This window comes from Delphinus delphis, chromosome 14, assembly GCF_949987515.2.
Source record: "Delphinus delphis chromosome 14, mDelDel1.2, whole genome shotgun sequence".
In the NCBI taxonomy this organism is placed as follows: domain Eukaryota; kingdom Metazoa; phylum Chordata; class Mammalia; order Artiodactyla; family Delphinidae; genus Delphinus; species Delphinus delphis.
Window position 1 is genome coordinate 71,277,246 of NC_082696.1, and position 13,379 is coordinate 71,290,624.

Sequence of the window (13,379 nt, forward strand, 5' to 3'; positions counted from 1 at the left end):
AATCTGCCTGCCAATGCAGGGGACACGGGTTCGAGCCCTGGTCCGGGAGGATCCCACATGCCGTGGAGCAACTAAGCCCATGCGCCACAACTACTGAGCCCGCATGCCACAGCTACTGAAGCCCGCACTCCTAGAGCCCGTCCTCTGCAACAAGAGAAGCCACCGCGGTGAGAAGCCCATGCACCACAACGAAGAGTAGCCCCTGCTCACCACAACTAGAGAAAGCCCACGCGTAGCAACAAAGAACCAGTGAAGAACCAACACAGCCAAAAATAAATAAATTAATTTTTAAAAATGCGCATCATTTGTGCTTGTAATGTCACACTTACAAGATTTCTTTCCCAAGGAAATAATCAGAACTGTATACAAATTTTCTAGGACTGTTCATCACAGGGTTGTTGATAATGAAATACTCAAAACCCAAATATCTAACAGTGAGGGAATGACCTAAAAAGTTTTGGCATACCTATGGAATAGAATGGAGTCATTAAGTATCATGACATAGATAAATAAAACAATGAAAGCAAGATACAGTTTGTGTATTTCCTCTGATCCCAGACTGTGTGCCTGTGTACAGCTGTCTCTCTTGAAAGGCTGGCAAAGAAATACAGTCATGTAAAAAAATAGCTACCTGACTTTGGGTGGTAAAGAAAGGATTTTTAAAAAAAATTTTATTGGAGTATAGTTGATTTACAGTGTTGTGTTAGTTTCAGGTGTACAGCAAGGCGAATCAGTTATACATATACATATATCCACTCTTTTTTTAGAATCTTTTCCCATATAGGCCATTACAGAGTATTGAGTGGAGTTCCCTGTGCTATACAGTAGGTCCTTGTTAGTTATCTGTTTTATATGTAGTAGTGTGTGTATGTCAGTCCTAGTCTCCCAATTTATCCCTCCCCCCCTTATGATAACCATAAGTTTGTTTTCTACATCTCCTTCTGTTTTGTAAATAAGTTCATTTGTACCCTTTTTAAAATTTATTTATTTATTTATTTATTTATTTATTTTTTCAGTACGCAGGCCTCTCACTGCTGTGGCCTTTCCCGTTGCGGAGCACAGGCTCCAGATGCGCAGGCTCAGCGGCCATGGCTCACGGGCCCAGCCGCTCCGTGGCATGTGGGATCTTCCCGGACCGGGGCACGAACCCGTGTCCCCTGCATCGGCAGGCAGACTCTCAACCACTGTGCCACCAGGGAAGCCCTGTGACCTTTTTTTTAGATTCCACATATAAGCGATATCGTATGATATTTGTCTTAGGAATAAGTGAAGTAAGTCTGACTTCACTCAGTATGACAATCTCTAGGTCTATCCAAGGATGGTTTTTATTTGCTCTATACCTCCCTGCGTTTTCAAAATTGTCTATAGTGAGTATATGTTACTGGTGCCATGGGGGAAAAAATAACACTGCAAGTAATGTGGTTAATGAGTTTCTCTCATCCTTTGTGCTGATTTAATTAAGAGCATGTCACAGTTCCATTTTGTCCTGTAAACCATTGTTTTCCTCTCTCCACTAGGAAGCTCCTCAGGGTGCTCCCCCTGCCACACGAAAACTGGGGTGCTCTGGTTGACGAGTGGTGCTGTCACCCCAACCCCTTTGCTAATAAGCCACTTCATCCACAAGAGAATGACTGTTTCACTGGAGACTGTTTCTTCTTGGTGAATTTAAGACGTGATTTACAGCAGCCGAGACCTGAAGTAGCCCCAGTGGAGACGGGCTGTCTTTCTTCCGAGAACCATTTAAAAATGGTAATATATCTTTCAAATTAAATGCTCATTTAGAGGTCGGTTTAGAAACTGCTTTCTCCAATCTTTCCTTCATTCAGGGCATGTGACAGACAGTTCTAAAGACCAAAATCCATGATTTTCAGTTGCCTTAATCATCCAGCTCTGCTCTTTTGTTATGGAAAAAGCACATGGCGGCCTTAAACCAAAACAGCCACGGGGGGGGGGGGGGGGTGGTGGGGGGGGGGTGGTGGCGGTGGTGGTGGCGGGAGGAAGAAGGGGAAGAGGACTTCTTCCCGCGTAGACTTTGCTTTTAGGACAATATTCCATAATCCACGTACATTTTATCCCCACAGTCTGATTTACGTTAAATGGGTTCTTTGCCTTCAGGATACGTACTGTCCTGATAGGTCCAGGTATTTTCCTGTATCTGCCCATAGTCTAGACTTCTGCTGGTGTCATACAGTCAGATGCCATCAAGGCAAAAGGGGGACTGGAGGAGCCCAAGCGCGGAAATAAAGCTCTGGCTGCAGGTTCCAAGTTGATGCTTAACGAGCGAGGTCAGGCAGCTCCTGAGCTCAAAGTTGCTGGAGGGGGAAGGCCCTTTCCTCTCACTGCGGAGAACAGGTGGTTTACCTTATTTTAAAAGAAAGTCAGTGCCATTGACTTGGCCCTTGTGAGAAATCATTCCCTGGATGGCAAGTCAATACTGATGTGATTTAAAAAGTTAAGAAAATCATTGCCAGAGAACCTTCATTTTAACATCTGATTATTGGTAGGAACAAAAGCATTGTGTGTTAAATTTCATTTAGAACTCATTTAATTTTTGTAATGAGAACTGAGCCACTCTAGGAAACACGCAGCAGTCCGCAGCCCTTAGGTTGTCAGCTAGTTTATGGAACTATTTTCTAATTTGCGGGAGATTAAGGAGGTTTGTCAAATATCGAGGTTAAGCTGTTATCTGTTTAAATGATGTAAGTATCTCATCTTTCACCGTAAACACAAATCCCTTTACCTTTAGGTTTATTTAAAATTATAGTACTTTACTGTCTCTAGCTGTCCTCCTCTCCCCCAACTCTTTCTCTGTATATATCTTTACCTTTAGTAAAATCATAACCATTCATATTTCCTTTGATCTCCACTGCTTTTCAGTGTGTATATGTGTGTGTGTATTAGATAATATATATTAGATAAAATGTATGTATATGTTCTAATGTGTATATATAAATATGTATAAGAATCCCCCCCAAATTCTGGTGCTATAGCCTTCTATATTTTTAAAAGATAAATGGTAAGCACATAATATAAATCTATGGTATAAGTATATTTAATATGGTTAAAGTAAAATTTTATATATATATATATATATATATATATTTTTTTTTTTTTTTTTTTTTTTTTTTTTTTTGCGGTACGCGGACCTCTCACCGTTGTGCCCTCTCCCGTTGCGGAGCACAGGCTCCGGACGCGCAGGCTCAGCGGCCATGGCTCACGGGCCTAGCCGCTCCGCGGCATGTGGGATCTTCCTGGACCGGGGCACGAACCCGCGTCCCCTGCATCGGCAGGTGGACTCTTAACCACTGTGCCACCAGGAAGCCCTAAAATTATATTTTAATCTAAATTTCTATACTAGTACTTTATGTTTTATGTATTTTGACTTTCATTTTTATGATTAAGCTATAAATTTTTAAAATGTTTGGAAGATACGAGAAGATGAGTGGGAAAGATTAAATAAGAAAAACCATGAGTTTCCTTCTTTCAGATGAACTCTGCATTCTGTATGGAAGTAGATTCCTCACGTTTATGTCTTTATCAATTATATGATGCCATTTATAATAATTCCTCTTAATTGTGCGTGGCCATCCCACGTGTTAAAGGAAGACCCTTCATACTGAGACATTACAGTTTTTTAAGTATCAAGGAGACTGTGGGAAATTACCATCATGACAAGCTGCTGTTAACAAGCTTGTTTTCAAGGTAGCCTAGATGAAAGTTTCACTTTAATTGCATATTACTGCAGTTGAAAGAATATACCTGTGACCAAAATAGTAACGTAAATTTGGAGGGACTCCTTAAACAGTACTCTCAAGGGTCTTGTGGGAACAAGGCTTCTCTGTGCTATTGAAAACCTGTTTCTCATATCACACAGTCTAGCCATCTAGCAGGGTTTTGAAATGTCACACGGTGACACAGCATCCTAATGGTATCTCTTGGGAAACATTTTTTTGGCGAGACAATATCAAGGGTCCTTAGAAATGGAAGCAACACAAAGGAAAATAAAAACGAGGACAGGAGGCTGATTCACCTCTCTGAGCAGCGGTGCCATGTCGCAGATATATTGATTTAATTAGTCCACAACAATGTCTGTCTTTCATGTTTGCTCTGTAGAGTCCCTACACTGCTAGGCTGCTGCTTTGCGCGATTCACTTTATTATTTCCTTTAAGCATAGGTCGAGAAAAATGCACTGCAAAGCAGAGTTTCTCTTTACCAGAATTAAAAGCATTGTAATATGTTAATTTAAAAGGTCAAGACTGTTTAGCTTATCAGACATTAATGGTGCATTCTGTGTGTATTCTGAGTGTTTGGTAGGAGTAATTTCTGCCTCTGCTTGTGAGAGATTATAAAAATCTATTTTAATTGTGGAAAAGGATTTTAAGAGATAACTCACCTCACCATGAGAAATGTATATTTAATTCTGCTTAAGGAGTATTTGACAATTAATTACTCCAAAGCATATCTCTTGAACTAAAATATTCATAAATGACAGAAAAACAGCATAAACAAAGTCCAACACTTATTCCTTTCCCTGAATAACCCCGTATGTGTACAGTCTGTTGTTTGTGCCTCTGTGAACGTGACAATATATATCTTTGCTTTTCAAAAGACATCTATTGAATATTTGTTATTTCACAATATTTTTCATTTCACCATAATAAAAATTTTGCGTCTTACAACAGGTTGATAAAGGTGGCACCTCAGTCTTTTATAAGATTCATATTATTATTCTAGACGAAAGTACAGCCACAGTGATGACTTCAACCTATATTTTAAAGAACAAATGAAATTGAACATTGGTATTTTAGCTGGCGAGTATGACTAACAGTTTTACCTTTTTTTTCGTTATTTGTTTGTCTTGTTAAATCCATGAGGGTCTCTCTTTTTTTTTTTTTCTTAGAATAACGTGTTGAACTTTGTAAACATTCCCAAACGTAAAAAATCGAAGTATGAACTTCCGTATAACAGTCACCTTGATGCATAAAGTATGCTTCATCTGCCCATTTTATTTTTAGTTTTTCGTTGAAGTGCTTTAAAGCTAATCCCAGACCTTATATCATTTCACCCATATGGATTGTCCTTTTTCACATGAACACAGTGTCATTTTCACACCAGACAAAATGAACACTCGATGGTACAATACCAGGCCATATACACATTTTACAAATTTTATTAGAAGTATCTTCTGATGTCATTAAAATTTGTTTGAATCAAAATTCACACATTTGGTTGTTTGAGGTAATTTATTGTTTTATTGATCAGATTTTAAAATCCCAATTACCCATGTGTTGAAAAGGTAGAATTTTATTTTAAAAACCAACCAACAAAACCCACTTTTTCTGCTTCATTGAAAGACAACGCAAAATGTGCTGTAAGAGCAATGATAAATGAAATACATAACAGCACCTGACAAAAAATTTTTTGCTTCGAATAGAAAAACCCCTTCTTCTTAAGCATTACTACTCCAATAACCTGTATTAGTTTTTAGTAAAGCCCTTAGTATTTGGTAAGATTTAATGAGGATGGTCTGATTTAACTTGTACGAAATAGGATCCTTTAAAAAGTGTCTTTAGTACCAATTTGGAGCCATACAGATAGCTTTTATTGTAAGAAAGCATGGAACTGCCAAAATGTGAAACTTTGCAGTTGAGCATGCTTGGTTTCTAAGCTGTCGTCTTCCTGTAACCTTGCCTGGGCCTAAACAAATTGGCACCTGCCTTGGTTTCTATGTCTGTGGCTTTTGACTTTTTTATGTTTTTGACCTCTAACTAAAGTAAGAACTGTATAATAATTTTTTTTACATTAAGATCTGATAATGCACACACAGAGACACAGATGCACCTCAAGTAGATGTTTCTTAAAGAACTACTTACCCTATGTTTGAAGCACGGTGATATTTTCTGTTCCATTCTATTTCGTATTTCTTTAAAAATTCAGGGCGTCACCCACTGAATTGATTCTATGAATTAGTTTGGAAAACACTTGGCATAGTGCTTAGGAAGCATAAGCTCTAGCATCAAAGGGACCTGGATTTAAATATCAGCTCTATTAGTTACTCGTAGCACATCCAGACAAAAAAATCTATCCCTTTGTGGGAAGGTATGGGTTTTCTGCCCATTTTTTGAATGACGTGTGCCAAAAGTGTATTTTATTTACGTAACATCTGCCTAGCGGTTACCCATGTGCCAGCGACAGTGTTTTACAGCACTCCGTTTTAGATCCTAATAAACAGCTCTGTGAGTTAACACTACTGTCGATTTCATCTTACAGATGAAGAAACCAAAGCAGGTTAATTAACTTGCCCATGGTCACACGTCTAGTAAGTAACAGAGCTGGGATTTGAACTTAGGAAGTCTGGCCCCAGACTCCAGGCTCTTAACTACCATGATATTAATTATAATATCATCTCTTATAACAAATTATAAGTCAGTAAGATTTTTTTTATTAAGGTGTAATTGACATTTTACTACTTTTAGGTATATAACATAGCGATTCAGTATTTGTATGTGCTTCAAAAGGATCATGACAATAAGTTTAGTTAATATCCATCACTGTACTTTGTTACAGAACTATTTTTCTTGTGATGAGAACTTGTAAGATTTACTGAGGCAACTCTCAAGTATGCAATACAATATGGTTAACTATAGTTGCCATACCGTACGTTACATCCCCATGACTTGTTTTATAATTAGTTTGTACCCTTCGACCACCTTCACTCATTTTTGCCCACCCCTGCCAACCTCTGTTCTGTATGTCTAAAAGATTAGTCTTTTGTTTTCTTAATAATTAGGTGACTGCTAGCTGTTTTAATCTGTATCCCCAACGATAAAGTTGGATTTTCAAAGTTTAACAGTGTTTCAGGAATTTGTTCCAGAATACTATCTTTCCAGGTACAATGCATATCTTAAATGGAAAAATAGAATTATATGAATGGGTTAGGGATTTTTAACTTCCAGTGGTGATTATGAATTATAGATTACTTTTACATAAGTTGCACTGGACTAGGAGTCAAAATAATATAGGTTCGGGCTTCCCTGGTGGCGCAGTGGTTGAGAGTCCGCCTGCCGATGCGGGGGACACGGGTTCGTGCCCCGGTCCGGGAAGATCGCACATGCCGCGGAGCGGCTGGGCCCGTGAGCCATGGCCGCTGAGCCTGCGCGTCCGGAGCCTGTGCTCCGCAACGGGAGGGGCCGAAGCAGTGAGAGGCCCGCGAACCGCAAAAAAAAAAAAAAAAAAATAATAATAATAATATAGGTTCAAGTTCTAATTCTTCTGTTTTCTAGACACATGAGTTGGGGCAAATCACCTACCCTCTCTACCTTTGTTGCCCACCATCTGCCTATTCTAAATGATGTTTGGAGGTGCTTTTTAGAAATGTAAGATGCTTCTTGTTCAGATTACTTGGCAACGTGTAGATTATCAGGAGCTGACTAGTTTGGAAAAATCATTCTGTTCATTTTGTGTTTAGACTTGGAAAAAGTGATCTCTGTGCACGTGAATTATGCATACAAGCTAAATGTATTCCCAGTATTTAGTAGATGGCAAAATAAAATGTAAAGTTCAATGTATACTCTAGAGACCATGTTAAAATTATATATTCCTTTTAAGAAAAGCTGAATGACATTTAAATGACATTTTTCTGTTCTACAGAAACCAAAGGCAAATACCAAAGTAATTTGTAAGCGTTGCAAGGTAATGTTGGGAGAGACTGTGTCATCAGGTAAGAATTTCATAATAAAAAAGCCAAAATGATTGCCTTCTTGTTAAAAAAAAAAAAACAGTAGAAGGAGATTTTTATAGGAAATATATAGGAAAGATAGATGACTAATACATGTTGTAGAATTGATGCTTTTAAAAATAGAAATCAACTAATATATCATCCAGTATGCCAAGAAGTCTGTGTATTTTGACCTTTGTAAGTACATAGTACTGAATTTTAAGCATTAAGAAGTCGGGTCATTTTCAGTATTTCATATCTTCTTTGTAGATAAAAAGCAATAGTATAAAGCTTGTACTTGGGTCTATCTTAAAGAAGATTGGAGCTTTTTTCTTAATACAGCTCCTCATTCAGAAGAATTGGTTGCTAGAGATGATGGAGGAGATGCTGGCTGTTGTGTGCCTCAGGGCTGTGTTTTGAGGCTTGGAGGTTGGGGGTGCAGAGAACCTGTTGAAACATTTTGAGTTTTATACTCTCTTCCTTGTTCTTTTTTCCAATAGTGTTAATTACATTTTACATAAAGCCTATGTTATATGACTTTCCAATATAATAATGAAATCCTGATAATTAAAATGCATCACTCTTTAAAGATATGGTTTGAAAATGTCTAGAGAGCTACAGCATGCTGTGTTAGCTTTGTGGGTGAAGAATAATTGTTTTTAATAGAATTAATTAGAAGATGTGAGTTAAGTGAAACTATTGTACTCAAGGGAAGGCAGATGGTGGCATTTTTTTGGTTTGTTTTTTAAGATCATCAGAGTCTCATAACTTGCTCTGAGAGAACAGAAAAGGAAGAATGAGTAGTAGTAAAGGATGCCGCCCTCAATGTCATTTTTGGAGAATGAAAACAAGTCCCTTAAGCAATGACTTAGAAAATCTTAAGGCTTCCAGTTGAAATAAGGGTGAATTGATTTTTTTCATGCTTTTCTCTCCTCTCTGAAGCCCAGTTAAAATGTCAGTTAAGGAATAAAAAAAAAAAAGGACATCCACAGAGACAAAGAGAAATGGGGAGGAGGCAACAGTGATGTGAACTAGAGGTGTAAGCAAACTTCTTTTGGAAGCTGTAGAGCTGAGACGGGTAGGAACACACTTGGCAGTGTGGAGGAAGCTGCAACCTTGGTGTCTGCAGAAGACCATTTAGATAAGGAGTGAGCCAGTTCTCACTGTAGATCCCCAGAACTGGCCAGAGTTTAGAGGTAGCAGGTAAGAGGGACAAGGGACTGAAAGCAGGATGATTAATGCAAAGTTTGTATGTGGAGCCATAAGATTCCTAAGACTCTTTCTCCACTTGCAACTTGCTTATGCTCTCAAGGTAGGAGATTGGAGCAGCCTTTCTTGGAATAAGGGAATGGAAGTGTACTAACCAGAGAAAAGATCTGCAGACACTGATTCTCAGGGGTCATGTAACAACAAAAAGATGAGCTTATATTCAGCCATCCTGCTCTCAACAAGCCTTATATCTACACACAAGAGCTCCCTCTCAGCATTTTACTACCTTACACTTAAATCTGAATAGATTGCTGAGAATCAGTAAATAGTAAAAAGAGTCCAAAGCAAATAAATAATCAAGTAAACAGAGTAGACGCATTGAGGAGAAACAAATTATGTATAAAACAGAAGAAAATCTTTTAAAAAACCATAATAAATGTCCTTGGAGAAATGAAATAATATTATCTCTATAATTCGGAGAATGTCGAATTAAAGATGTAATAGCTTGAAAAAACTAGCCAAAGGACTGGAAAATGAAATTAAGGAACTATTTCAGAAATCAGGACCAAAAGACAGAGGTTGAAAATTGGAAAGGAAATTTCAAAAAAAAGATCATGTAAGTTTCCTGAGGATAGGAATATTGTCCAACTCATTTATCATGATAACCACAGCACTTAGACCAATATCTGGCACATAGTGGGTACCCAGTAAATATTTGTTGAATGAGTGAATGAATTGAGCCTTTTAGGGCATCCAACATCTAGCTAGGAGAAATTCTAGAAAGAGAGAATAGAGACAACAGGGTGGGGGAAATTATCAAAGAACAGGAATACCAAAAACACATTAAAAAGGTATTTCCCAGAGCTAGGGCTTAAGTTTCTCAACTGAAAGAGCCCACTAAGTGTCTCATATAATTAATGGAGGGGTGACAGGGAAGCTACTTAAAGCCACGTAATTGAGTGATTTCCAAACGCCAAGGGTGAAGTTTCTAGAGAGAAAAAAGCAGGTAATGTACAAAGGATTAGGAATTACAATGGTGCTGAACTTCTTAATAGCTAGAAGACAATGAAGAATGCCCTCATAATTTAGAAGGAAAAAGATGTTCAACCCAGAATAATTCAATAGACAGTCCAACTGCCAGTCAGGTATGAAGATTATAAATACATATTTGGAAATACAGGGTCTCAAAACATGGACCTCAAAGTTCCATTTTCCTTAGGAATCTACCATAGGGTATGCATCACCAAAACTAGGAATCTAACCTCAAAAGAGAAAGTGTGGGATTTGGGGAAACAGACTGTCCAACACAGGAGAATGAGGTAAGGAAGTCCCAGGGTGAGGGATGTACAGCAGGCATTACAGCCTGGATTGAAGCAAGGGGAGAGAAACTGTAATAAAGACCTTTTCAGTTATACACTGAAACTGGTAAATTTGTTGAGTTGTTTGACTACATGTAACAAATAATCTTGAGACAAGCCATTTCATCATATGGGAAGAATTAACTAAAGGTGTTTGGAAAAACTAAACACACGAAAAAAGAAAGCAGTTACGTGCTGCAGGAAAACAGAAGATTGAACAAAAAAGGAAGCACTTCCATGGTATCATTATGGTCACAATAATGTGAACACTGATTATCAATTTAACCAAAAATCTTTATGATGTAATATATAAGTATATTAGGAGGTCATTGTATGTGAATATGTGTGTGGGGTGATGTAAGAGAGCTATATCCACATCTACTCTAAAAGTAAATTAGTAGGACTCTAATCCCAAAAATGGTGGCATAAAGAGAATGGATAGTTCTACTCTGTAGGAAACAAGTACCGAACTGTACAAGTTCAGAAGAACAGCTACTAGAAAATAACGAAAATGAAGCAATGATTTGAGAGGTGTAGTTATCAAAAACTGCTACTGCCTTGGGTTAGAATGGCAAATTTGTGACCTTTTATTGCTTGGGATCATTGACATACTTCACACGCCCCCCCAGACTTGGGCAGGAAAAAAAAACACAGCTTTATTATCTATAGGTGGTAGGTTTGGTTCAGGGTAGGCAAAGGAGAAAGTAGAAATTTAAGAGGGATATTTTGGAAGCAAGAGGGCCGTGGAGGGGCTGAGCTGACAACTTCTTAACCCAGCTCTGGCTGATTGCAAAACTATACATGCATACAGTAGATGCCAGGGAGTCCAATAAGAATTGAAAGCTTGGGGAGACCAGAAAATTTGCTGTGCCTTTGATTGCATTCCTCAATTCACACACAACTTGGGCAGCAGAAGATGGAAGCCTTAATGGCTTGAGGCATTTGAGGAGAACCTCTCCCCAAATCTGCGGTCGACCAAACTGTGCAGAGATAGTGAATGCTCTCTAGGGAGTCAGGCTAAACAAAACAGAACTGAGCAGAGATATTAGTGACTACACACTGTGGGAAGACATATTTCCCGGTTTAAGTCCAAGCTTGGTAATTGACCTATAAACCAATTACCCTTAAAAGGACAAAGCAAGGGACTTCCCTGGTGGCCCAGTGGTTAAGAATCTGCCTGCCAGTGAAGGGGACACGGACACAGGTTCGAGCCCTAGTCCAGGACCATCCCACATGCCATGGAGCACCTAAGCCCGTGCACCGTAACTACTGAGCCTGCACTCTAGAGCCCATGAGCCACAGCTACTGAGCCCGCGTGCCACAGCTATTGAAGCCCACACACCCTAGAGCCTGTGCTCTGCAACAAGAGAAGCCACTGCAATGAGAAGCCCGTGCGCCGCAACGAACAGTAGCCCCCACTTGACACAGCTAGAGAAAGCCCGTGTGCAGCAATGAAGACCCAACACAGCCAAAAATAAATAAATAAAAATAAATTAAAAAAAAAAAGGACAAAACAAAATCCAGAATTGGTACAATGTATTACATACAATGTCCTACTTTCTTACAGAAATTATTAGCCATGCAGAGAAAGAAAAAGGAGTGACTCATACTCAAGGAAAAAGCACGACTCAATAAATAGGTGCTGAGTAAGCACAAATATTAAATTAGGAGACAAAGATGTTGAAGTAGCTAATTATAAATATGACAAAGAATTAAAACAGAAAACCTCTTGAGTGAACTAATAGCAAATCTCAACAAATTGGAAACTTCAGAGAAAGAACCAGTTGGTAATTACAGAGCTGAAAAGTACAGTAACAAAAGAAAAATTCACTAGATTACTAAAACCTCATATTTGAGGTGACAGAAGAAAAAAAATGTTGAACTTGAAGAATGATGAATAGAAATTAATCCAAAGAACAGAGAAAAAAAATCTCAAAATGGAGAGAATGTCAGATTTGTGGAAAAATATTAACTGTTTCAATAAATGTGTAAGTGAAGCTTTAGAAGGTGAGAAGAAAAAGAAAGGGTCAGGGAAAAAATGTAGGGGAAAAAAATGGCTGAAATCTTGTCAAATTTGGTGAAACATTTTAACTTTTGGGTCCAAGAACTGCAGTGAATCTCAAGTAGGATAAACACAAAGAGCATTTCACCCAGGCACGTTGTGGTCAAAATGATAAAAGCCAGAGGTAAAGAGAGAATCTTGAAAGTAGCAAGAGAAAACAAAGCATCACATATAGGGATTTCATTAAGCATTAAGGCCAACTTCTTATAGAAGTAATGACGGCCAGAATACACTAAAATGAGGTATTCAAAATGCTGTGGGAGGGGCTTCCCTGGTAGCGCAGTGGTTAAGAATCTGCCTGCCAATGCAGGGGACACGGGTTCGAGCCCTGGTCCGGGAAGATCCCACATGCCACGGAGCAACGAAGCCCATGTGCCACAACTACTGAGCTTGCGCTCTAGAGCCCGTGAGCCACAACTACTGAGCCCGCGTGCCACAACTACTGAAGCCCGCATGCCTGGAGCCCGTGCTCCACAACAAAAGAAGCCACGACAATGAGAGGCCCACCCCCCACAACAAAGAGAAGCCCCCTCTTGCTGCAACTAGAGAAAGCCCATGTGCAGCAACGAAAACCCCACACAGCCAAAAATAAATAAATAAAATAAATAAATTTATTAAAAAAAAATGCTGGGGGGAAAACAAACAAAAACACCTTTCATCTAATCTATATCCAGCAAAGCTCTGCTTCAAAAATGAAGGCAAAAATAAAGACATTTTTCTATAAACAGATGGAAATAATGCATTACTAGCAGACAATGCTAAGGAAAGTTCTTCAGGCTGACAGTGCTAAGGAAAGCTATGGTAATTGGGATCCATAGGAAGGAATGAAGAGCAAGATAAATGGAAAATATGTGGGTTAATTAGCACAAAAGCAAACTCAAAAGAGGTTAGCATAAAATGGAAAAACACCTTTTCCCTGCCATTTTCCAGTTCTTTAAAAGTAGAACTTTTGATTGCTTTGAGAAGTAAGGACAGAAGTCAAAGACTACACAAAGTAAGAACCTAGTAGGTGACTGTACAAAAATACGAGAG

At 38.7% G+C, this 13,379-nt stretch overlaps 1 protein-coding gene across 6 annotated transcripts in view; it reads left to right on the plus strand.

The window, feature by feature from the left end:
* UBE3D (ubiquitin protein ligase E3D) overlaps nt 1–13,379 on the plus strand; it is a 161,443-nt gene that overhangs the window by 22,138 nt on the left and 125,926 nt on the right. For all 6 annotated transcript variants that reach the window (XR_009521956.1, XM_060030293.1, XM_060030295.1 and 3 more), the window contains exons 4-5: nt 1,518–1,749; nt 7,652–7,721. Coding sequence is in view for 5 of the 6 variants with exons in the window: in XM_060030293.1 (XP_059886276.1) it covers nt 1,518–1,749; nt 7,652–7,721 (302 nt within the window). In the remaining variant the exon portion in view is untranslated. The remainder of the gene's footprint in view (nt 1–1,517; nt 1,750–7,651; nt 7,722–13,379) is intronic.